The sequence below is a fragment of the Nelusetta ayraudi genome, unplaced genomic scaffold (genome assembly GCF_046127955.1).
Source record: "Nelusetta ayraudi isolate G7.1 ecotype Tasmania unplaced genomic scaffold, CSIRO-AGI_Nayr_v1 ptg000026l, whole genome shotgun sequence".
NCBI classification, from domain to species: domain Eukaryota; kingdom Metazoa; phylum Chordata; class Actinopteri; order Tetraodontiformes; family Monacanthidae; genus Nelusetta; species Nelusetta ayraudi.
The window spans coordinates 10,309,302-10,335,026 of record NW_027466076.1 but is presented as its reverse complement, the minus strand read 5'-3'; the positions used below and the strand labels follow the sequence as shown (position 1 = coordinate 10,335,026).

Below are 25,725 nucleotides of genomic sequence, written 5' to 3'. Positions count from 1 at the left end.
CATTTGTAACAGAGCCTGTATATTTTCTTTTTCTGCAAAATACAAATACTCGCACATTTGTGAGTGAAGGAGTTGCTGTACATGAGACCGTGACAGCTGGGGTGCACTTTCGTTAGGTTTTTTTTTTGTTTTTGTTTTTGTTTTTGTTTTTTTCATTTTCTTCTTCTTCTGAGACACATTGTCTGCAAGTGGCGACAAAGGCCAGCTTATGCCGCTAACAATCTCTACGAACATTCTCCCGGCGGTTATTAGAAGCATTTTAGTGCATGTAACAGATGGCTACAAGGTCATAATACAGCCCAACGTGTACAGTTATAATACAGAGGGGACATTCAAGTCATGTGGCCAAATTCAAAGCAACAGAAACTATTTAATCTGGAGGGAGGGTGGGGGGAAGGGGGAGGGGTGTATTTGACAGATACAGATAAAATGCAGGCAGTTACTCATTAAAGAAACCAAACCAAAAAACACAAGTAAAAGAGCGCATTTCACACACGGGGTTAGTTTTACATTTCACGTTGCACCTCCGGAGGCCCACCCGCCCGGAGACAACATGGTCTTGGTAAAAGAAAGACAAAAATAAAGAAGAAGAGTGCGAATCAAATGGTCGGGCTCTGCCCTTTTTTTTTTTTTTTTTTTAAACCTACAGCAGCTACTGCGGGGGGGGGGGGGGGGGGGAGTGATTGGCTGGTGGGGGGTGAAAGCGGCGCGGCCGAGGGTCCAAAGCTCCAAATATACAGTTTGAGAAACCAAAATATTCAAATGTGAACGACCCTTCGGCTGCCCGCCCTTCTCTCAGAGAAAACAAAACGCCGACCAATCGGTTGACTCTTAGCCGCGGCGGCGCGTCTGACCACGGCGGTGGGGTGGTGGTGGTGGTGGTGGTAGGGGAGGGGTTTACAAGGCACAGGGTCTTTTTTTTTTTCCAAATGTTTCATGATGCCCCTTGTAGAGTCACAGGCAAGATCCAGCGGGTTGGAGGAGAACTGAGAGCGCCTGCTCAAGTCGAGCACTGACGACTACCGCTAGCTTTCCTGCGTGCGGACAAATCGAGTCGTTGAGAACTAAGCGATTGTTCTACTTTCCTCCAATGAGCTGCGAGAAATGATTTCAGATTTGCAGACTGGCCCTTGAGTGATTTGCCCTCAGTGCTCCTCCACCGCTGGAAGTGCTGCATATTTCAACACTCGCCACATAAATATTACTGCGTCTTGTACGGACGCGGGGTTTCGAAATAGCAGATTGTCATTCGTCTCGACAACAAAAGAGCCAGCTGAACTTTCAAGGCTGACCTTGAGTTGTTGTGATTTTTTTTTTTTCAGTTTAAACCAAAAATCTCCCTGAATGCTTCATATAAAAACATTGTGCATCTCTCTTTTTTTTTTTTTTTTTTAAATATATATTTATATATATATATATATAATCACCGCTAATCTAATTTAAACAAAGCTTGCTGACATCCGAGAATATCTTTAGGAGTCTAAAAACACGACGCTTAAAAAAAAGAACAAAAAAAAAACAACAAACTTTTGTGCAGCAGAGCATCACCGTCCGGTTGAATATGGCTTCGTAAAAGAGCGCAAATCGTCACTCTGCGGGTCTACCAGCGCATGCGGACCCTCGGCGTGCACAGCAAGGCCCCGAGGGAGCTTCTCCTCGCCACTCCAGTATCAATGTTCCTGCCGTCCGATACGTCCAACCGTAACCTGCACCATACAGGACTTCAAGTGTGGAAGCAAATGAAGGGAAAGCCATCTGATTTTTTTCCTCGCCGCAACACTGAAAGACCACCGAAATAGAAAATAGGTCGCAATGCTGACATTGCCATGAACCTCCTTTTTTTCTCCCCCCCATGGGACAGTACAAGTAAAAATATAGAATACGGGCATTGTTGGGATACTTAGTATACAAAGTACAAAGTATGAAAAAAGGTTTAAGTCTTTTTTTAAATATCTGAAATTGGGAGAAGTCTTTGAACATTTTCACAATTTTTAAAAAATAAATTTAAATAAAAATAATACTCGATGTAAAAATGTATTTTTTTACAAATTCAATTTGGATGCAGAGGTTCCCTTTTTCGGAAACAAGTGGTATTTTATCTGTATTATCTGACTTTAACTACACTGTCCCTTCCCCGTCCCCTTGAAATGACAGCTCCACTTTTAAGTGCAAATTCAATCAGTGAACTCTAGATGCCGGGGCATCTCAAAGCGCTCTTTCTTTTTAAATATAATATTCCTATTTGAATTGAACTTCACTTTCACCTTTCAACTTCGGATGCAGCTTTTAGTAATTTCTTTCTCATAATATCAACCTTACTGACGTGCATCAGTATACCGACTTTTGATGAAAAGTCTTTAATCATCATTTTAATTCAGTTCTTTGGCCAATTATTCTTTCTATTCCTAAAACAAACAGTAAACTCTACAGTTTGGCAGATCCCTCAGCCTTTATTTGCTTCCATACAGTCGTGTATGCCAATAAAATTCCCTGAAAATTGCGTTTTCTTTCCTTTCCTTTTACTCCTTCCTCTTAAACAGCTCAGAAAACTACGCATTACTAATAAGCTTCATCTCATCTAGCGATCTTACAAATGCAACCTGTTGCAAAGAAAACAAACTCCTTCCGTTCATCCGCTCCGAAACCTCCTCTCTCTCTCTCCCTCTTTCTCTGTCTCTCGGCCGTCTCCAACTCTCTCGCTGCTCTCCGTCCCTCTCAGCTCCTCTTCCTTTCTCCTTCCTGCCCGCTTCCGTCCTCGAGCTCCACCTGCTTCCGTACAATCGTAGTAAAGTGTGCTATGTGTTTTTTTTTTTTAAATGTGTGCAAACATGTTGAACCTGCAACGCGGCGTGGAGCGGGGCGAGGCGAGGCGGCCTGGGCCTCCCCTCGGCGCTCCAGGTGTTTGTTAGCTTCTCTGATTGGAGTACCAGACTTCTTCACTTCTTTGTTTTTCCTTTTAGCCTTCTTGTTAGCTTGCGTACGTGCGCACATTGCGCGAATGTGCATATAACACGTTATGACGTTTGCAGATATGCTAACCACCTCCAACTTCTCCTGCACGCACGCACACGTGCGCCCACACACACACACACAAACACACACACGTACACAGAAAAACTAGCACTAACGGGTACGCCGACAGACTCTGCTTCAGTGCACCTTCGTCCTGGACGATTTTCAAGTCAAGCTGCTTAAAGGAGACGCTTGGGAGTTAAACTCCCGACTCACAGGAATAAATATGCTCGTAACGCCGACCACGTGCGCTGGGTGAAAACCGGAGTTGCTCTCGAGGGCGACGGCTGCTATCGCTGCAGTCTCCCTCCACAACTGATTTCACGGGCTAACGATTCAATTTGAGTTTCACGAAAAAAAACAACAACAAAAAAAAACAGTCCCTTCTCTAGTTTCAGGCCAAACAGATGCTGCACCCAAAGCGTGAGCAAACTCTTGCCGGGGACTTGGGATCAGATTTATATTGATGAAACCGAAAGGGGCCGGCGGGTCGTTTTTGGGGATCAGGTTAAACTTCTTTGAAGTGTTGGATGCATTTTTTTTTTTTTTTTTTTTTTTTTTTTTTTGGCGTCCTGAACTCTCGGTTCTCTCTCTGTCTGCTCTCTCGGCGCACATGCGGAGGTGCGGTCCAGACTGGAACTACAGCAGCCTCGGGTACATGTTACAATGACACATATAGCACGCCCACTCAGTACAAGAAGAGTATGTAGATGATAATAATAATAATAATAATTATAATGATAATAATAATAATAATAATAATAATAATAATAATAACACTATGTGGTAACTTTGCTAACACCCCCTCCGCCCTGCGGCTGTGACCTGGCTCCCATCATGTGGCCCAGCCCTCTGATAACCTCATTCGCTTCACTGACGGGCTGTGGTGCTCGTCCTGGGCGGACAGCGGTCGGAGGAGGAAGCCGTCGCCTGCGTGGAGGTCCTCGCGGTCCTCGCTGCCGTCGTACGAGCTCCCGCAGCTGGACACGCTGTCGCCGGGCGAGTGGCCGGCCTCGGTGGGGGCACGGCCCATGGCTGAGTAGGCGGAGGCGTTCATGCCGCCGGCGAGCCCGGCGCCCATCATGCCCACGCCGCGGTCCCTGGGCGGGGAGGCCGGCTCTGACTTGATGTGGAGGTGCTGGTGGGCGGAGTTCAGGTTCAGGTTGGAGTTCTGACACATGTTCCTGGAGGCACGGAGGAGGGAGAGAGGGAGGTGATTAGCTTCCCGGCGGGCGTAGTTGGAGGGGAAATGGCGCCAACGCCTGGTTTCCTGGAGCGGCACAGTGGTCCGAGCGCGACCTGCTAGCCCAGGCATGGCCAAACTATGGCCCAGGGGCCATATGCGGCCCTTTAGACTTATTAATCTGGCACACCGGAGAAGAAACAACGACATCAAGTGGTCGCATTTTAGAGTTCAGCGCTCGCCCTCACCCTCCCTCTCCTGAGCTTGCCAGTAAACTACGGTGGCCTGCACACACAAAACCTGGAAACATCGTCCGCCTTCTCCTTCGTTGGTTTATTGGAGGACACCAGCGTTCACCCTAAATGTGCAGCACGCTGTCAGGAGGGCTGGATTGTCCACACTGCAAGATGGCAGCTAACTGGCAGCCAGACCTTTGCTCCATGTATATTATTATAGATGTATTAGAACCGCTCTATGGGTAGAAAAAGCAAATTGCTTTTAATTGTACTGCGGATATATACACCTTTATTATTATTTTTTGGCCAGTATATTGAGCTTTTGCCAAAATAACAATTGTACATCAGGCCATTTATTACACACTTGACCTGTAACGTAAGTGAAGCATGACGGAGAGCTGCAACCAGAGCAGAGACACGCCACCGTGATGAGACGCACACTCACCCCATGTGTCCGAGGGCCGACGGCTGCATGTTCTGAAGCTGCTGCTGCCAGTTTGTTACTGATCCCAGACCAGATCCCCCGAACCCAGACAGAGCGGACAGGTCGGTGTTGAGTGAAAACTCTGAGGGTGGGGTGGGAGTGGAGGTGGAGGTGGGGGGGGGAAAGAAATATTAAAAAAATGCATCGGTAGCAGGTGGGACGAGCGGCCGAGTTTGCGGAGGTGTCCTGGCGTTGCTGCTCACCTGTGCCGTAGGGGGAGGACAGCGAGGACGGGTAGCCGCCCATCCCCTGGCCAGGGAGAGTCTGAGCGGCGATGGACACGGCCGGGGTGGACAGAGTCTGAGCGCTCTGGGAGTGATTTATTCTCTGGTTCTGCGGGGACAGAGAACACATCTGTAAAATATGCAGCGAAACATGCAGCTCAATCTGACTTGAGTTGAAGGTCCAGTGTGGAATATTTGGCTGAAGCTTGATATACTTTGCATGAATACATTAATTAAAGTGTGTAATCCCAGTACAATCAAAGTAATTTGGTTTTCCTGCCCTTAAACGGTTCCTATGTCTGTGTGTGTGTATATATATGTGTATGTACATATATATATATATATGTACACACATATATATATATATATATATATATATATATATATATATATATATATATATATATATATATATATATATATATATATACATATATACATATATATATGTACATATATATATATATGTGTATGTACATATGTGTAAGTATATATGTGTATGTACATATGTGTATGTACATATGTGTATGTACATATATATATATATATATGTATATATATATATATATATACATATATATACATATATATATATGTATATGTACATACACATGTATACACACACACAGACACAGACTTTGTAATGTACAACCGTTTAATATATATATATATATATATATATATATATACATATACATATATATGTATGTGTGTTGTGTATATATATTCATATACATACATATATACACATACTACACATATACATACACACACATACATATATATGTATATTATACATATACATACACACACACACATATATGTATATATATATATATACACACATATATATATATGTATATACACATATACATATACATATGTATACATATATAAAAGAAGAGCATTGTGCAAGGTTTTTGCTCCTGGTTCGCTGTCATCTTGCGCCGTCATAATTCTAAGGAAGCCTGGTCTGGACAATCCCGCCCACCTGACAGCGCATTTTGTAATTAGAGTAATTGCTTCAAATCATCTTCAAATAAACCAACAAAATAGAAGGTGGACGAGGTATCCTGGCGTGGGTGCGCTGGCCGCCGGCAAGCTCAAGAGTGGGACGGAGAGTTAAAGACGCTGCAATCTAAAATGTAACCACTCGATGTCGCCATTTCTTCCTCAATAGCTCTAAATATTACACACTTGACCTTTAAAAAAAGGAGACGGACGGCGGTGTTTGACTTTCATATCCAGTCTGCACCTCATCTACGCAAGTTTATGACATTTGTTTGAGCTGCTTCCCATTTCTGGTTTTGAGGAAACTCAAAATTACAGCGAATCAGGACGTAGCGCATTGAGCAGCGCTGAGTGGAAGCATGATGATGGGTGAGGAAGTGGCTGTGCCTCCAATGCGGCACGCCGACTAAAAGCCCCTTTCTTTACATTCCACTGCGGGGCAAATGTCGGGATCAGCTGCTGCTGCTGCTGCTGCTGCTGCTGCTGCTGCTGCTGCTGCTGCTGCTGCTGCTGCTGCTGCTGCGTCTCGCTCCGAGCCCGACACAACACGGAGCTGCGCCTCCGTCCCGCCATTGGCCGGAAAGACATTCCGCTCCCATTTCTGTTTACATTCACCGGATTCCAGTTGGCCGTGCCCGACACCTTCAGCTGCTGCAGACCGCAGACCTGAGGTCGGGTTTCAGCAGGGTGTGTGTGTGTGTGTGCGCTATTTTTAACTTTATTCCACTTTCCAGCCCCAAGTCGCCGCATCTAAAATTGGAATTCGCTCGTTTCGCTTTGGTGGGAGCTCGAAGGACAAATAAGCAGGAAAAACTGGTCGAAGATGGAACACAATTTAACTGACTGTGGTTGCTCTGTGGCCAATGTGCTTTTACAGCAATAGCCATGTTGAAGGGTTGTTGTGTCTGTGTGCTCTTATTGCTATTTCTTATTGCCTTACTGCCTACTTTTGCTCTCTATTTCTACTTTTGCAGGCGATGAGTTGGATTTGCAACAAAAAGTTTTTTTCATTCTGACTCTGATTTTCACTAACTATTTGAATGATAGAAGCGAAATAAATCTCTTCACTTGACCCCTCACACCTTGATAGAATTTTTATGGCCGTTTGTTTTTCTTAATCTATGAAAGACAAAGTGACACATACACGTACACCAGCGCTCAGAAGTTTGGGGCCACTGGCTCATTACTGCATTGAACTCCATTATAACCAGTGTTAGGAAATAATGATCTTGAGTGCTCTGCGGTCATTATGAGTGCACGAAAATCAGTCAAGATGAGTATGGGAACATTTTAGTCTAAAATGTCAAATTAAAAGTGATTGATAGAATTCCAAGTGTGCAAAATTCTGTGTGAACACAGTAAAAGTCGGCTGCTTTAAAGAGCCTGACATGTAAGCCATGATGCTTTGTTTACTCTTTTATGGCTTGGCATTTATAATATACCAAAACCATACAATTCTAATACAAAGCTGTGTTTTAGAAATGTTTACTTTCATTTTTTTTATAACAATTTTAAAGCATTGAACTTCTGTAACGATGGCTGCATATTGGCACACTCAATATCCATTCTCTAAAATCACATTCAGTTGCAACAACTGTCAAAGCCATCCCGTATGTGCTCAGCACATCCTGGCTGATGCACCGGTAACGTTCTTGGAGCGTTCCAGTACATTATTTTATGACGCTGGTTCTAATGGAGATCAATGCAGGATTGAGTCGGCGACCCCAAAACTTCTGAGCTACAGACAGTTGGAAGCACTTACCAGCATCAGATCAAAGTCCTCACACTGGCAGGGCGGCATTAAAGCACAGACTCACAGTGAGCACACACACAGACACACAAAAAAAAACAAAAAACAACAAAAGCAAGTGGGTTTTGTGGGAGAGGTGCGGCTGTGGGTGCAGCGACTCACGATGGCCGGCATGTTGCCGCACTTGTTGGCGGGCGGCATCAGCGTGCGCAGGTCGGGCTTGCGGCTCATGCCGCCAGCGGCGGCGGGGGGGCTCTTGTCCTGCATGCTCTTGGACACGGCGCCGGGCGACAGCAGCCCAGAGGAGGCGCAGTGGCTGCCGAAGCCGCCGTTCCCTGGACACACGGGCGGGAAGGGGACGACAGACGGTCAAACAAACAAATCGAAGCTGTGTGTTTTTTTTTGGTTTGTTTTTTTCCGACGACATTTCAGGAAACACTGCGATTCCATGCGCAGCGCTAACGAGATTTGTCCCGATTTGACTTTCTGGGACGAGACGTCCCGAAACATTCTTTACTGTACGTTGGTGACAAAGAGCGCCGCTGCGCTCTGATTGTACTCGTCAACTTGATGCTTTCAGGCACGCAGAGTTTCTATCTTTGGATTCGTCCGCTGACGTTTTGTCACTTTTTCCTTTTTATTTATAGACCGGCGTCGCGCTGCAGCGGAATCGTTTACCTTGAAAAGCTGCGTCGAGTCAGAGACTCTCTGTCGCCGGCTTTGTGGGTTTTTTAGTTTTTTTTACAAGGAGAAATACTCCAGAGAAAAGAGAACAGAAGGCTCGGGATGAGGCGACAGACAGACAGACAGGAAGTAGATCACATGTCTGCTGAGCAGGTCAACCCAAAAACTCATTTGAGTAGTGTTGTAGTACTCCAGATTGGTCTGGGTCTCGGGACCACTCGGTCATCGTCTCGGACTCTGGGTTTTTGATTAAGACCGGTCGACACTCAGCCAGAACTGCAACGGCACGATAACAACAGCAAAGAATCCAGCTGCTGCCTTCGTTTCGCTCTGTTTGTGACACCCAGAGTGACACGCCCCCTTATTCCTGGTTCATTTATTTGTTCAATTTCATGATGCAAAGTTGTTTTTTTCTTTAAAAATGGTTCAAAATAGCTGGCAAAGCAAGCAAAAATACTAAAAAGAAATATTAAAACTGCTGAAAAAATGATGCTGTTCCATTTATGTAGAAGCAAACTTGAATTTTAAAAAAATATACTGGACATATTTTCTGCTTTGCTGTTATTTTTCTTTGATATCTCGATCTCGACGCTCTCTAGTCCTGTTAATGTCTTGGTCTGGTCTCGGTTGGTGCAGTCTTGACTAGAACGCCAAGAATGCTGTCATTTATTTAAATAATAAAGATTTCTAACGTAAACGGGTCTTCGGACAGGACGAATCATCAGGATGTGAAAAGATGCGCGTTAATAGAACTTCCTCTTACCCACGGTGGAGACCACAGTGCTCGTCAGCTCTGAACCCATCAGCCCTGCAGAAACACACACACACACACACGCACACAGCGTTACACACACACCACAGGTCCACAAGTGCCGCGCCAGCTTGGCTTTTGGCTCTGGCACGCACCTGCGTTGCCGGTGCTGGAGGGCCGCTGGGGCGACATGCTGTTCCTCTGCAGGTGTGTGTGCGCGACGGGCAGCAGGTTGTGGCTGTTGACGGTGCAGCCCAGGCCCGGCTGGGAGTACAGCAGGCCGCCGGGGTTGCCGGCGGGGAGGGACACGCCCATGTCGTAGTTGGAGGAGGGCAGACCCTGCTGGGACGGGACGATGGGCAGGTTAGCGTCGCGGGTGCGGGGCTGGGAGGAGGGGCTGGGGGGGGGGTTGGGGGGCAACTTACGCAGATCCGCTGTCTGTTGATCATCAGGTCGATGTCTTCGTTGATTTTGCGATACTTGTCGTCCGACTCTGGGCTCTGGCCAGCAGAGTCGTCGGCCTCGATGTCGGGGCTGTCGCAGCCGTTTAAGCCTTTCTTGCGCAGCGTCTGGAGGAGGGAAGCCACACGGATGAAGAAAAAAGGCAATTGCTAAAAAAGGAAAAGTTGCCAATTTCTTACAGAAAAGCATTTGTTGGTTCCGTCGACCCGGAAGGGAACATTTTCCAATTTGTTATTCCAAATGTTATCTCAGAGATGCTGAAAACACAGATATTTAATAAAGAAGATATCTGTATTTTATTAAAAGGGTGGGAACTTAAACACAATAATTTAATATATTAAATATATAAACACAATAAATGTAGTTTATCTAAAAATGTATCATCAGGGGCCTCTATTGGAAGACGTTATCCTTCTCATTGGCTAAATAATATCCATCTACAGAAGTAATTGTTCATCACAATAATACATATTGTCCTGCACGGTGAGCGGGTTTGATTCACAGAGAGTATTTATCTGTCATATTTGCAGCGGACAACCTGACTTGAGCACAGCGATGTCCTGGCGGTAGAGAGGGGGAGACACGGAGCAAGGTCCGATTCAAACACAAGAGGGCGCCACCGGAGCGCGAATCTCCACAGCTCAGACTCGTCCCGCGCCTCGCGCCCTGACTGACGGCCCGAGTTGTGCAACAGTGAGCAGTCAGCACAACATCTCTGATAACACGCGGTTTAGTTTGTCTTGTGATTTACTGACGCCACTGTCAACCTTTTGCAAAAGACTCATCGGTCAGGACTTCTGAATGACCCCCCCCCAAAAAATGCCGGAAGTGACGACGATGACCATGTGTTGGTTTGGGAACAAACAAACAAAAAAAAGCAGGAGTAGAAATGTGTTTCTGCGCGTAAACAAATGACGATGCAAAAGCTCCAGCTGACGACCTCGTCTGCTTCGAGTCAACTTGACATCTTTTATATGATTTAGTGCGTCTGTGTGTGTGTCCTTGCTGGTGTGTGTGTGTGTGTTTGTACAGTATGCGGTTTGGCTCCGACTGCCCCGCTTCAGCACTTCGCAGCCCATTAGTCCAGTCTGTCACTGGATGGTTGCGACACACACACACACACACACACACACACACACACACACACACACACACACACACACACACACACACACACACACACACACACTGTGGTTGGCCTGGCGCAGTTATCCCCGTCATCCCAGTCATGTCCACCTGTTTGGTTTTGGGAGGGGAGGGGGCGGAGGGTCTTGGGGGGAGGGGCGGTTGAGGAGGAGGAGGAGGAGGTGAGGAAGAGGGGAGGCGGACGCCACCAATGCTGGCGGCGCTGCCGCACCGATGGCCGTAGAAGGCTATTTTTTGCTCGGCCGCTGGCTTCTCGTCCCTCCCTCCCTCCCTCGCAATCTGTCAATCTGGCTCGTCTATTAAAACAGAGACGCGACTCCGGCAGCCCCCTCCCCCCTCCCCCCAGGACACACCCACAGTATTTTTTTTAAGATGAAAAATAAAAACCTCGACGCAGCCAGAAGGAAATATTCAGGTCCTTCCTTTCAACCTACAGCAGAACTTTTAATCATCATCATTATTATTATCATCGTCGTTTTTTGGTTCTGCTAGTTCTGATCAGAAATATTCTAAGGAAGCAATCCGATCCGTTTTAAGGTCATTCTGGCCGTTTCACCTCGTCTCTCCGTGGCGCCTGACTTTAAATGACCACTTCAAGTCCAATTTGGTGGCGCTTCAGAACTAAATTCAAAAAAGACTTTCGTCGACGACGGGGTTGGAAGCCGCCACCGAGCGGAACCGAAGCGGTTTGGCTAAATCCTCCATGTTACTTTCCACCGGCCAGGAATGCGTGTGTGGCAGCAGGTGGTTTGGACATCGTCCTGGAGCCACTTGAGAGGATGACAGCTGAGAAGGCACAGAGGGAGGTGGTGGTGGTGGTCTCTCCCCTCACACCCTCCACCTCCCCACCTCCCCACCTCCCCCTGAAATCCATCCGCGTCTCCACCTTTCACTGCTTCTCTCGCGCTCCCTTTTCATTTCCCCCGTTTATTTCACTTCCTTCGTGCAGGTGGAGCTGCTCCTCCTCGCTGAGAACAGCAGCTGGACCTGAACTGGATGATGGGGAGAGGGGGTGAGTGGGGGGGTGTTAGCGCTGAAGCAGCGACTGAAAAATTAAAAATTAAAACTAAATAGTGAGTTGTGAAGACTCTGTCTGTTTGTCTGTTTGTCGTTAGCAGAGCAGCTAGCAGCCGTTTTGGCTTAAAAAAAAAACTGTATTAAGTGCTCCGGTATTGATAGACGAGCTCCTGTCAATGTCTGTAAGAACTTCATCACACTTTTTATTCCAGACGTGTCCATTTTAACATTGGGCAGATATTTTGCTGGAGGTCTTTCATGAAAAGCTTCTGCTTAAACGCCACATACAACTTTGTTTTATGTGGCGTTTTCTTTTGGCTTTTTTTTTTTAAATTTAAACGTACTGGATCGGAAGTTTTAAAACACCTCCGCAAAAAATAAATGTCCTCCTCCACTGTGTTGAGGCGCAAACCGCAGTAATCAGAAGAGAAAGAAGGAGAAGAAGAAGAAGAAGAAGAAGAAGAAGAAGAAGAAGGAGGAAGGAGGAGGAGGAGGAAGGAGTTTATGGGGAACTAAGACGTGGTTACTCAGCCTCCAGTTGCTTCTCTTCCTCCTCCACAGTTTTTTTTCCCTTCCTCCAGTGGCTCACACGCGTATACGTACACACGCACAGGCCAACCACAGTCTCTCACACACACACACACACACACACACTCACTCACTCACTCCCAGCTCCGTCACGGCTATTCTTAGCCGTGTACCGGGCTATTTTTAGCCCACTACCGGTTTCCAGCCATTTAGAGGGGCGGGAGTGCAGCCAATACAAAGGAACTGGACTTGCTCCGCGAGCATGTGCGAGCGCCAGTGTGTCTTTCAGTGTGACTGTGCGCGAGTGTGCGTGGTGTGTGCGAGTCCCTGTGCGAGCGTGGGTGCCTGGCGCAACCAAAATAAATAAAATGAAACAAACAAACAAAACAAAAAAAAAAAAAAACTTCATCTGCTTCTCGTCCGCCGGATCTCCTACGCAAAAAACGGACGCCGCACGAAAACAACAAAAAAAAAAAAACGAGGCCAAGAGTAAACGTGAGGAATGCAGAACAGTTGCATAAATATCAACAAGGCTCCGAGGCTCAATGAATACAATATAACGAGCCGATGGTTATCAAGCATGGCCTCCGCGCGCACACACACACACACACACACACACACACAGACACAGACACAGACACAGACACAGACACAGACACACACACACACACACACACACAGGCAAAATGCCAACATGCCACATGAGGGGGTGGGGGGGGGGGGGGAAGAGGAAAAAAAAAAAAAGATGACCAAAACAAAGGAGCCTCTCTTCTACCAAATTCCTGTCCGGCAGATATTTCATTGGTGCAGAGGGTTTTTTTTTTTTTTTTTTGTTCACGGCTCCAGGGGCCGAATGCCACAGTGAAACTCCCCCTCTTCCCGCTCGGCAGGGGCAGGAGGAAAACTGGAGGTCTGGGGGGTGGGGGGGGGGGGTCGATCGAAAGGCACCAGCTGCTTTCCGTACCGTTGCGTTGTTTTTTGTTTGTTTTTTTAAAGAAAAGTAAAGAAAAGCTAACGGAGAAGGTGTTTCATTTTAAACTTGAAGACTGGATAGAAAAAAAACCAAACATCCAGTTTGAGACTTGTACACCAGGAGCACAAAACCAGTCAAACATTCTCGTTTCCTCCTTAAAAAGTGCTTCACGAATGAGGGCAATGCAAAGATTTTTGTTTAAAACTACAAAAATGGCTGCGATGGCCAGGTGTCGCTCGCTATTCCTCCTCCCTGCAGCCGAGAGGAGCTCCACACCTCGGTCCTTGTGTTCCTTCTCACCGTGGGACAGCAAGTGTGTGTGTGTGTGTGTGTGTGTGTGTGTGTGTGTGTGTGTGTGACCTTGGCACGACTGTCCCGCCACCATGTTGTACCATGTGTTGTCATCGTCGTCGTCGTCGTCGTCACCTCACATCGGGAGGCCACGAGCTCTCGATCTCTCTCTCTCTCTTTCTCACACACACACACACACAAGGTCTCCCGGCCCTCGCGTCAGCCAATCACAGAGTGGCGCGATTAAGTACCGTAGGTGAGCCGGCCGGGAGTCAAGCGGTTAGCAGCGAGAGAGAGAGAGAGTGAGAGAGAGGACTCGAAGAAGCACATGAGCTTCGTGCAAGTGAAGCTTTTGCACCAACCCAATGTATATTTAAACAAAAACAAAACTTGGAAAGTCTACTTTTTTTAAAAGCATGAACTGGGCCTTGCAGCTGCGGCTAGCGCCGGCTACCGCTAGAGCGTTGCACGCGCTAAAGACGAGCTTCCTGACAGCTTCAAAGCGCGTCAAACCGATTCGTTGGTAAGTGGCGGAGGAGTGGCGGAGGGGACAGCGGACACGTGCGCAGAAAGTGTGTCAACGATGTTTGTCAGGAAGTCGCGCTAAATGACCGGAACATGAGCGGCCGAACTGTGCCGAAGCGAGCGCTTCGTAGGGAAGCTAGCTAGCGCTAACCTAAGATTAGCCATGTAAAAAAGGAAAGTAACCCCCTGTGAGATATACACAGACAGTCATACTTATAGACAGACAGACAGGCAGATAGATAGACAGATGGATAGATGGATAGATAGACAGATAGATGGATAGATGATAGATGGATAGATAGAACGATGGACAGATAGATAGATAGATGGATAGACAGATAGATGGATAGATAGATAGACAGACAGATAGATGGATAGATGGATAGACAGACAGACAGATAGATAAATAGACGGATAGATGCATAGATATATAGATTGACAGATAGACAGATGGACAGACAGATAGACAGATAGACAGATAGATGGATAGATAGAAAGAGACAGATAGACGGATAGACGGATAGATGGATAGATAGACAGATAGACAGATAGATGGATAGATAGATAGATAAACAGATAGATAAACAGATAGATAAACAGATAGATAGATAGATAGATAGATAGATAGATAGATAGAGATTCTGGAATTGGATTGGTGGGAAAAAGAACACCATAAGAAAAAGGAAACCTCAGTCTGGGGTGGGGAGGGGTGGGGTGGGGTGAGGCAGGTGTCATGCAGAGCCACCAGGTGGACGCGGCGGCGCATCACCTGGCCGGTTCACGGTGTGCGGCGGTGGCGCCGGTGAGGAGGCTGACTAGGCAGATTAGACTAATGAGCTAAACTGGATTGTGATGGATTATGGAGGATAAACCCCGCTCCCCCCTCATCCCCCAACCCCGTGTGTGAGCCTGGCTTGTGACGGGCTGTGTGTGTGTGTGTGTGTGTGTGCGGTGGGGCCGCGTGGCGGGAAAAGCCGCGGGGAAACGCGTCAGCGCCGCTTGACAACGACAACAACAACGACAACAACAACAACAAAAGAGGCCCGCAGACGACTTTTCCTTCTTCTTTTGCGGGAGTTCACACCTGGTCTGACGTGTTTGTGCATATGGGCGTGTGTGTGTGTGATCTTGCCATGCACGTGCACCAAAACAGGAAAACCGTCTTTTAACAGGACAAAAGCCCAAAGAGAATCTGTCTTTTACCTCAGCAGGTGGCAATCGGACGCCTCGTGTTGATCACAGAGAGATCCAGCCAGACCGCCCACCTGCTCTTTGACTCCAGGCAGATTAGCTTTAACCCCGGTGACATGGCGTGCTTAAGTTGTGCGCGTGTGCGCCCGCATGCTTGCCTGGCCTGCGTGGCCAGAGAGCCACATACACCTGCCATTGTGTTCTAACGCCGTTGCATAAGTCTGGGCTTGCAACGAGGCTTCCCATTAATCCGGGCCGAGGTTTCCCCGCTTGGGGCGCAACGTTGTCGTTTCATTTGTGTCATTTTCATTTTGGAGGAACTGAAGCGTTTGTGTGTTGTTTTGTTTTTTTTTCGTGCGTGCAACTCACATCCACAATGTCGGAGTTGGTGCGGCTCTCGTGCGGCTCGTTGTACTCGGTGTACTTGAGCAGAACCTTGTCCATGTCCGTGCTGGCGTACTGGAAGAGCTTGTTGGTGCTGTTGAAGATGATGAGGGCGATCTCGCAGTCGCACAGCACGCTCAGCTCGTACGCCTTCTTCATCAGGCCAAACTTGCGCTTCGTGAAGGTCACCTGGTGGCCGACGAGAAAGGGAAGGGGAGACAAGAGTCAAACTGGACTGGCAGTGTGGCCGCTGACTTCCCCGGTCTCACTTGGCTAATGTGAGGAGCCAAAAGCTGGCGGGTTGTTGGGCAGCTCTGAAAACGGGGGCACCTGAGGTGTTTGGCTGAGGCCCGGGTGACGCAGGAAGACTGTGTTAGCGCCACTGTAAACAAAGTGGGTCAAAGTTGAAGCGGGAAGTCGGTCCTCTTGGGAAGTTTACAACAGTTGGTTTTGGTCAGAGACACCCCCACCTGTCTGTCTTTGGCTTATGACCAAGTAATACTGGGTAATACTTGGTCATTAGGCTGCTTTTACGCGATGCAACTGCAACATTTTCTGTTTTTTTTTTCTTTGCTCTTGTGATTTCGTCATCGTATCCTAAAGAGTTTGTAAATAAAAGTTGAGAGGAAGCGCGGCGTCTCCTCCAGCGCCACAACACGAAGCCGAATCCCCGCCTCAACTCTGCGACTCGTCTCTTCAAACGCACTCGCAACTCACCGCACGACCGCATGAGGGTCTAAGCCGGATTGTGACGAGGTCAGCGCTGCCCCGCCACAGGAAGCATATGTGCCTGCATTTCCTGTCATAACAGGAAGAGAGGAACCGCTCCTCCGGATGAGTTGCCGGAGGAGCGGTAGGTGCGTGCGCACGCCCGCGCGCGTGGACGCGAGCTCGTCACCTCTGCGCCAGAGGACGGTCTGAGCAAAGAAATCAACGGGAAAAAGGCGCAAATTGAATTTTCCTCGCTCACGTGCGCGGATCGTTTGACAGAATCCTGCACGCTGCCTGCAGCACAACTGTTGTTATCAGTTCTATTGGATCAAACTGGTCAGCCATGGTAGAAAATGTGTATATGTGCCTTACAGTAGCGTAAATTTGATAAACTAGCTTAAATTTTATCGACAATTAAAAAGGCTACTGTGGCGACGCAGTATTCTATTGGCTTACAATCCTAATGATTCACAAATAGATCAAAGCCAGACGAGTCTCTTTCCAAATGTGAATTCTTCAACGCGTCCCCCTCAGATGGCAAAGTACTTTTTTTCACGCCTGCGTGGGACAGTTTGCAGAAACTGGACCAAATTTCTCTGTAATTCCGCCCTTAATTCCTTGGGGAATTTCAAACCCTTGGAATATCTCTAGAGCGCGGCCAGCTCACATTTCCCATGGGAAGATTGCTGGAGAGTCTCGAGAAGTTCGCCAGAACTCGGGTGCACTTCTGCAAACGGATGGCGCGACCCTTCGCAAGTAACCGTCGGACTATCTCGACACATCTCGACGATCGTCAGGTTTTAGCTTCCTGGTGAAACCACCACCTGGCTGGGGCTCTCACCTGGGGATAGAATCACTGCCCTTTGTGACATCACAAGAGCACAGCGAGCTGAAAAAATGTAAGAGTTCACGAACAGCCTACGGACACATGCCGTTGCAAGTACAGCACTGGTACGTGGAATGTGTTTATTGATTTGGGAATATGGAATTCACAGAATAGGTCCAAGCCATACGCTGAGTGGTAGACACTTGTTTACTCACGTGTCTATTCCGTTCATCCATGATCCGCGCTATCTGAATCTTCTTCCTCCCCATCCTGGCAAACTTCTGAGTGCTCCCTCTCGCGTCGCTAACGTCTTTTTTTTTTATTTCCTTTTGCCTTCTTCGCTCAACGTTCTGGTCCGTCCAAACTTTTTTTTTTTTCCCGTTGTCGTCGTCGCAGTAGTAATTGTCTCCTGCGAAAACAAAACAGAAACGAAACATGAGGGTTGTGCCGTCACTGGAAGACAATTAAGCTCAAGGACAGGCCCGCAGCAGAGAAGGGGACGAACTGGTTTGTGCTGGTTCGTCTTCGCCTTCGTAGAAGATTCCAGAAAGCGGGAATAAATGTAACAGGTACGCGTGCCGACTGGGTTCATTAACGCCCCTCCAAAAACGGAATGCGAGTGGGCGTCGCGTCATTATGTAAATGAAACTGCCGTGCAGGCAGGCGGCGACAGGCCACACTGTTATTGTTGCTTTGTCTCCACATCCAATTTCATGTGGCTGCGTCCCGCCGACACACCCGGAAATGCGGCGGCGGCGGCGGCAGCCGTACTTCTCCCCTCCTGCGGGCGTATTGCGTCAGCAAAAAGCGCCGCGACAGAATTCAAACAGGAGGACCGGCAGTGGAGCCGCGGAACCACGTGCGGTTCAGCGGTCGTTGCCGCGAACAACACGACAACATCGCCGCGTCGTCTCGCGTTGCAAAGGTGGGATCACCCAAAATACACCGGCGCGCGCTAAAGTGCAAGAAACAACCTGGGAGAGGATGAAGCCCTAAACGAGTGAAACCACCGGCGACGGAAGAAATGCTTGGAAGTTAGTGAGGAAAAAAAAAACGAACAAAGAAAACCTGGTTCTCCCGCCATGAGCTGCTCTGAGCTAAATACCGGCCAAACAAATAAAGTTCTGTTCCGTTTATGATCAGAAGGTAACATACTCTCCCATAAAAATAATAATAAAAAAAAACTTCTTCTTTTTTTTTTTTAACAGTTTTGGGAAAAATTGAAAATATACATAAAAGAAGGGAGAGCAAGGTGCCACATTTATGACAGGTAAACCGTTTCTCGACTGTTGTAGCCCCAAATTCACTTCAAAGTGAACACACGCCCGCACCTTCACCGCTGACCGGTGGAGTGGCAGTCGGCTCAGCTGAGCCGTGTGTGGAGATTTCAGAGGCAGCACGTGACCTAAGGTCACTTGTAAGCCCCTGCTCTGCTTAGTCTTGCGTGGATGTGCAGCTGCATCTTTAAAAATAATAATAATAAATAATATGTATATATATATATATATGCATGTATAGGCTGAACATCACACTTTAGGAGGAGACTTTAGATTTTATTTTTGATTAAAGTACTTGTGGCATTAGATGAAACGGTTAACAGCACAAATGAAAAAACAAACAAACAAAAAACACTGACTGTCTTGAAAGGGCTGCAACGGTGGCTCCGAGTCACGCTCGTGGCGCAGGCCGCTCCGGCATCATGTGTGTATGACTAATGAGTGTCGGAGCATGTGCAAGTGGCCGCGCACACTGGCACTCTTCTTTAAAGGCGGAAAGAAAAAAAAAAAAAAAAAAAAAAACACGCCGGCGGCTGTGCCCTCGACGCTCGGCCTCATCCGAAGCTCTCGCTGGCACCGCCACCGTCAGGCACGCAGCCACCCATCATACGCAGGGGTGTCGAAAGAACGAGCAGCAGGGGAAGGAGGAGGAGAGATAGATAAAGATTTTTTTGATTTTTGAAAAATAACATTTATTTGCCGCTCTCATTTCCATTAATCAATCAAACTAAATAAATAAATAAATAATTTTCTTGTTGTTTTTTTTTTACACAAGCACGTCACTAAAGAAGAAGAAGAAGAAGACGAAGAAGAAGACGAAGAAGAAGACGAAGAAGAAGCTCCTCCAGCCTCTTTAGAAGGAATGTGTTGTTCTCCTGCCGCGGTAAACAAACCACGTCCCATGCTGCGTCCCAATGCCACGGGGCATTGGGACGCAGCATGAAAGAGCGCACAGAAAGATGTGATGTACTGTTGTCAGATCCTGTGTGCATGCGTGTGCCTATGGGTGCGTACGCGCTCCATGTGACCCATGTGTTGCTCCCGCAGCTGAGCTTAAGAGCTCTGGTCAATGAGTTAACTGGATGTTCACACACACGCGTCGAGGCGCGCGCACACAAACACAAAAGGGACACGCGGGGACACACACACACACACACACACACATGAACACATGCGACAGGTTTTCTCGGCAGCCGTCAGCCGGCGTCATTGCTGCGACACAAGGCGTGCCGCCCCCTCGGGCACGCACGGCAGAGCAGCAGACTGAGCTGGGACGGGACGGGGAGGGGAGGGGAGAAGACGTAACAGGGTGACGCAGGTGTGCGTTTCACTTTTGGCTGCAGGTGCTGGTAATAATGTTTTACGTCCTGCTCAAACTCCCTAATCATGTAATTATTATCATTATTATTATTATCATCATCATTATTATTGTTATTATCAGTAGTAGTTGTAGTAGTAATATCTTTATTATTATCATCATTATTATTATTATTATTATTATCATCATCATCATCATCATCATCATCATCATTATTATTATTATTATTATTGTTATTATCAGTAGTAGTAGTAGTAGTATCTTTATTATTATCATTATTATTATTATCATTATTATTACGGATGCACTGATACCGATATCAGTATTGGTATTGGTACCGATACCGGGGTCGAGTACTCTACTTGTTCTCGTAAAATATATGCCAATACCATGACACTAATGCCAGTTGGTTATGCATGTCTATGAGAAGTTTGTTACCAGTGTTGTTGGGATTACTCCATAAAAGTAATCCAACTACTGATTACTCCTTTAAAAAGTAATCTAATTACTTCTTTAACTACTTGGTTTAATAAGTAATCAATTACTAATCACTAATTACTTTAGTTAAAAAAAGAGAAAGCAACAAATGAGTCTGTCTTGTTCCCTGCACATAACGTGCAACGAACCACAATATTCTTTCATTTAAACGACATGAACTCAAAACAATGTTTGTATTTCCAGCTACAAACGCAATCGTTTTTTTCTTATCAAACGCAATCGTTTTTTTCTTATGCCGCCGTCATGCATGTTTTGGTGCATCGTCACATATCGATGACGTTGCATGCACGGCTGCATCACCAATCTGCGACATTGTTGTTTTTCTAAATTTCATTTGTTTCATTTTGTGGATAATAGACATTTTTAGCTTGTAAAATATTTCAGAAAAGTAACGGAATCGTTACTTGATAAAGTAATTATGATATAACTATGTGTTTTGCCACAGTAATCCTGTAACATTACTCCGTTACTCAAAAAGTAGTTTAATTACAGTCGTGGATTACTTAGTAATAGCCAACACTGTTTGTTACATTTGTGTTTGTACTGCAGTGAAACTTGTGACAATCATCCCAATGTCCTAGAAAAACGCTGAGGAATGTTGTTCAAACATCAGAACATCTGTGTAAAACTAAAAAAAACAATAAATCTATAATGTGTAATGCCCTTATTAAGTACTTAGTATTTGGTGAATACCAAAATAAAAGCACCTGTCCCTTAATAATCATTATTATCGATTGGAGCAGATTAAAACAGGAAGAGAAAGTGGCTGATGCTCTCTGGTTTCGTATTTCGAAGTTCCAGTCAGTTTGATGAATTTTTCTAAAAATATCCATCACAGAGTTCAAGGGTGACACTACTGAATGTCTTCTTTTGTTTCCTCCTCCGATGAATCTTAAAAACATTCGGTCAGTTGTGAGGAGATCTAAAGAAGACGGATTTCTCCGGCTCTTTTGCTTGAAAAATTGATTTTGGAACTTTGGAATGCTTTCGCTCCGGGCCCCGGCTCATGACGACGCGTCCGCAGGGAGTTTCTCTGCTGCTGCAGCCGCCCATTCTTTTTTGGGTTCTGCGACTGCGAAGTGAGCCGTTGTCACTGGATGACGCGCCGTAATGATTCGAATTAGCCGGAGAGGCTCGCAAAAGCCGCATGGGCGAGCGCGACTGAAGGGATGCTACGTTGAGTATATGAGATGCTTTTGTAAGCAAAAGGGGAAGAAAACTGATGACAGATTTCAGACTCCAGTTGAGCCACGTTATACAATAATCGTAAAAAAATGAAATGAATTATAAAACAAAAACCTGTCAGGTTCTTAGAATACTGCAAATTTAACTGTCCACCCAAAACTGCTGCTAATGCGCAAACGTTTGTTTTTTTAAGTGTGGGAAATAGGTTGGACGGGCTAAAGAAACGCACGATTATTAAAAAATAAGGGGGACGTATACGATAATAGTGAAGAGGGCGTAGAGGGCAGAGGTCGGATGGAAGCAGATGATTGGCTGCGGCCACACCTGAAGGGAACAGCCGAGAGGAAGAGATGAAGATGAAGAAGAGGGGAAAAGGGAAACGTTTCCAAAACAACAGAGCTCATTACTGTAAAACGGCAACAACACAATATTGAATAACAACATTAATGTGCCTTAGTGGATTAGTGGGCGTCATTCCTCCAATCACCGTGCAATTCCCCTGCTCCTCCCCTGCTGCGAGCGCAGAGACAGATGAACTTGAGCCGACAGCTTCTGTCATGAAGTCTGAGTCCGTCGACGTGTTTTGCCACAACAAAGCCAACAGGGGGGGGGGGGGGGGGCAGGGAGGGAGTGATGAAGCTGTGCGATGCAGGACGAGGCTCGGCAACTCGCTCCCCGCTCTCCAGCCGGAGGAGCATTACATGAATATCGAGCGTCTGAGTCACGCTGCCGTGCGCCCACCTCACTCCAGGAGAAACAGCGCAGGGATCAACCCGGTGTAAATATAGAGGCGCTCGCAGACAAGCGCACTCAGCATGTTGTCGCTGAGGGGAATTTTAGGCCAGATTGGGAAGTGAGACGTTCAAGGGACCCACTGCATAAATCAATGAGAGCCCGGCCCTCCCTCCCTCTCTCTCTCCCTCTCCCTCTGTGTGTGTGCTGCTATCTTGTAGGTGTGATTTAACGCAGAGTTTGATCTTTTTTCCAGGATGACAGCGAAGCTCCACCCAATTCGCCCTCCAACAACATCCCACGCACAAACCAGCCGGCTATTTATAGGCACAGCGTAAAGCAGAAGGACTCCAAAAATAAAAGAATGAACTTTTTACCCCAAACAACAATACAATCGTTTTCCCGGTTCACAGACAGACAGAGGGAGGCATAGAGAGAGAGAGAGAGAGAGAGAGAGCGACTGGAGAACAGAGGAAGAGATGGAAATCAGCCATCTCGCGCACAGTCCTCAGCTTTTCCCTTCTCTTATCGCTGCCTTGACAGTGATATTTTTTTTCCTGCTCCCCCCCCCCCCCCCCCGGCCGCCCCACCTCCCCAGCATACCTTCGCGTCACAGGAGGCGTTTCTGTTTCAGTTGCAAAGCAGCAACGAGGTGACATGTCTCCATGACGCGACACTCTGCCGCGTCGCTGGCGTCACGAAAAGGCAGCAGAGGGCGGGCCGGTGTGCAAAAGAGCGACGGGGTGACGGGTCGGAGCCAGGAGGCCAGTGGGGGGGCAGGGGTGTAGGTCGACAGTGCAGGGTCAACAGGATGCGGGTGAACAGTCGTAAAGTGTCCCAGAGTTCAGGCGTTCAGGAAGTTTGACGTCCCCCCCCCCCGAAAAAAAAGTCCCTGTATCGCAGAACTCAATGGATTGGAAGGGCAGGAGGAGGCGAAAGCAGCGTCTTGTAGCTGGAGGAATACATGGTAGCTTACACAAGATGTGCAAATCTTAGATGGAAGATTGTAGAAATTGTTCACACTGTTCCTAGCTAGTGCTAGCCGCTGGCTTGCTTGGTTCAGCGTGTCAGCAGGAAATGGGGAGACACAGCTGATTCTTAACAAACGTTTGTGGGAAAAAAATAAATACAACAAATAAAAACCATACTTATTGTCATTTTCTTCCAACAAAATGTCACCCAACAGCTGCCACTTCTCTTCGATGGACAGAAACGCACATCTTGCACAACAGCGTAGCCGTGATCAAAGCATTTTCACAGTCGCCGTAAACATTGAACCTCAGCTGATCCGAAATGATGTTGACAAAGAGCCGCGAGAAAGGGAGTGCGCAAAGTGTGTGCCTGCCTGCGTGCGTGCCTGCGTGCGTGCGTGCGTGCGTGCGCTCCCAGAAATATCCGAAAACAAAGAGCATCGCGAGCAAAGTCGGCGTTTCAATAAAGTTCTCGTAAACGGCTAATTGAGCCCCTTTTCGGTTCCTCGGATGACGCGGCGGGCAACCCGATCTGAGCGTCACGTGCCACATATGGGCCCATATGCTGGGCATGTGTGGGCAATAACACACAGACATGTGCAGCCTCCGTAGAACAAATGATCGGTCAACCTGCCGTCATCGCGCCGACGCCTGAAGAAGCCGGCTCTCTGAGAGAACAGAGGGCCAGGGCCACTCTCAGATACGCATTCTTCACTTTCCAAAGTCAACGATGCGTCAAATAGGCGGTCATGGCCACGGTATATGTGTGTCTTTGTTGCGTAAGAAGCTGCTGACTGTTCCTTCCGTCGCGTCCCCCCGAGGAAGAACGTCTACATCAAAAGTGCTTTTTGGCAAGCCAATAAAAACACGACTGTCAAGTCTGGACTAGACTCCCGCGTAAAGGTGTATCTGCCAGGTACAACTTTGATCTACGTTTTGTTCCCCCCCCCCCGACGTGATGAGTCACTAGGAATGTAGTCACAACAACAAAAAAAACAAAACAAAACACGGCACTCGCGTTACAATATTTTGCTTCGTACAAATAGGAGCCAATAAATATATTCTAAAATATCCCAATGCATATATCAAACACTTTGATCATTTGATATAAACAGCGGTGACAGTGGAAAGGCGGAGATGATGTCCGAGATAAAGTCAATACACTGATTATATCCTCTTTTCCAAGTCTTAAGTTTAACAGATGGAAGCACGGATGCACGAACCAAACTGAGGTCATGCGAAAGCGAACTTTGGTTAAAGTGTAAGAAGGAGAAAAAAAAATCTTCAAGCCCTTTGAATGGCTTACTCAGCACCACTGGGTGATGTTGATGAACTACTGCGGCTCCTCACCGCGACAACACTCATGTATCGGAGGGACCACAGGGGAGACCCTGTCCCCCGGGGGTCTGTCTAGGGCCACCAGCCATGAGACCCAAAATGAATTTTCATACATTGTTGAATCACACGGGAACACATTTCAAAAAGCCTCCATTTAACTCTACTGAAACAAGCAGCTAAACAAGATATTAATGGAATTTCGTCTAAGAAACAGAAATAATTGACTTTTCTTTGGCTTTTCCACAACCAATAACAAACTTGCATTCCGACCATATGGTAAAGTTATACTTTGGAATTCTCTTACCAAGTGTAACAGCAGAAGAGTTTGTGTTTTTGATTCCTCTACACCCGCGCTCCTACTCCTCACATGGCACGACGATGCTCCAAAGGAAGAAGAAGAAGAAGAAAAAAAAAAAAACAACTTCCCGGGTGTTTCCACCAGCCGTCCGAACCGGTGGGGAGGTGGGTGGAAGCCGACCCGGTTCACGGCTCCGCACTAAAGCCCGTCACTGGAAGCCTCGGCTGCGGACTCTCAACTCGAAGCCGAAGCGGAGAAGTGCGACCGAAACACAAGTTTCTTTCTCCACACCGGGACGCGGATAAACTGATGAGTTCTAGAGCGGCTCAATGATCTGACGCAGGGGAGGGCACGCGAGCGCGCGCGCACACATGCACTCAGAAGCCACTCAGAAGGAAAGGCACGAAGAAGAAGAAGAAGAAGAAGAAGAAGAAGAAGGGATTATTCCCGCTGTTTACCCGTCAAATGGCACGTCACGTCTCAATCTCGGTGTCGTCCCGCCAAATAAAGCTTGTTAAAGGACGAGAAGGACGGTAGGAGACGGTTGGAAACGTTACCTCTGCGCTCAGCTCCGCATGGTTTCCCACCGCACTTTTCTGTCCCTGTCTTCTTCCCGTGCGTGTCTCCGTCCAGCGGTTCAGTCCATCGGCGTGTGTCCTGGAGCACGCGCTCTTCGTGGTCTTGTCAGCAGCGAGCACCTGGACGCGATGAGGCGGGCG

At 47.2% G+C, this 25,725-nt stretch overlaps 1 protein-coding gene across 2 annotated transcripts; it reads right to left on the bottom strand.

Annotated features, from left to right (window-relative positions):
* On the bottom strand, positions 1-25,725 carry mef2ca (myocyte enhancer factor 2ca). Of its 2 annotated transcripts, none has more exons than XM_076029802.1 (10): positions 25,564-25,725; positions 17,605-17,798; positions 15,838-16,041; positions 9,761-9,904; positions 9,491-9,674; positions 9,348-9,392; positions 8,063-8,235; positions 5,119-5,248; positions 4,877-4,997; positions 1-4,196 (listed from the first exon to the last, which is right to left on the bottom strand). In XM_076029802.1, exons 2-10 carry the CDS (start codon positions 17,656-17,658, stop codon positions 3,848-3,850), a joined length of 1,404 nt encoding a protein of 467 aa, XP_075885917.1. In that variant the 5' UTR covers positions 17,659-17,798; positions 25,564-25,725; the 3' UTR covers positions 1-3,847. The 2 variants fall into 2 exon arrangements, with proteins under 2 accessions (XP_075885917.1, XP_075885916.1); XM_076029801.1 differs by having other exon boundaries at positions 9,491-9,677; positions 25,564-25,724.

What these genes read in the sequence shown, in the direction of transcription:
- mef2ca (XM_076029801.1), bottom strand. Translation starts at nt 17,658, where the DNA reads ATGGGGAGGAAGAAGATTCAGATAGCGCGGATCATGGATGAACGGAAT. An exon ending in CTCCAGCACCGGCAACGCAG is followed by an intron (nt 9,393 to 9,490) that starts GTGCGTGCCAGA and finishes GTGTTTCTGCAG; the next exon opens with GGCTGATGGGTTCAGAGCTG. An exon ending in GCGGCAACATGCCGGCCATC is followed by an intron (nt 5,249 to 8,062) that starts GTGAGTCGCTGC and finishes CTGTCCCCGCAG; the next exon opens with AACCAGAGAATAAATCACTC.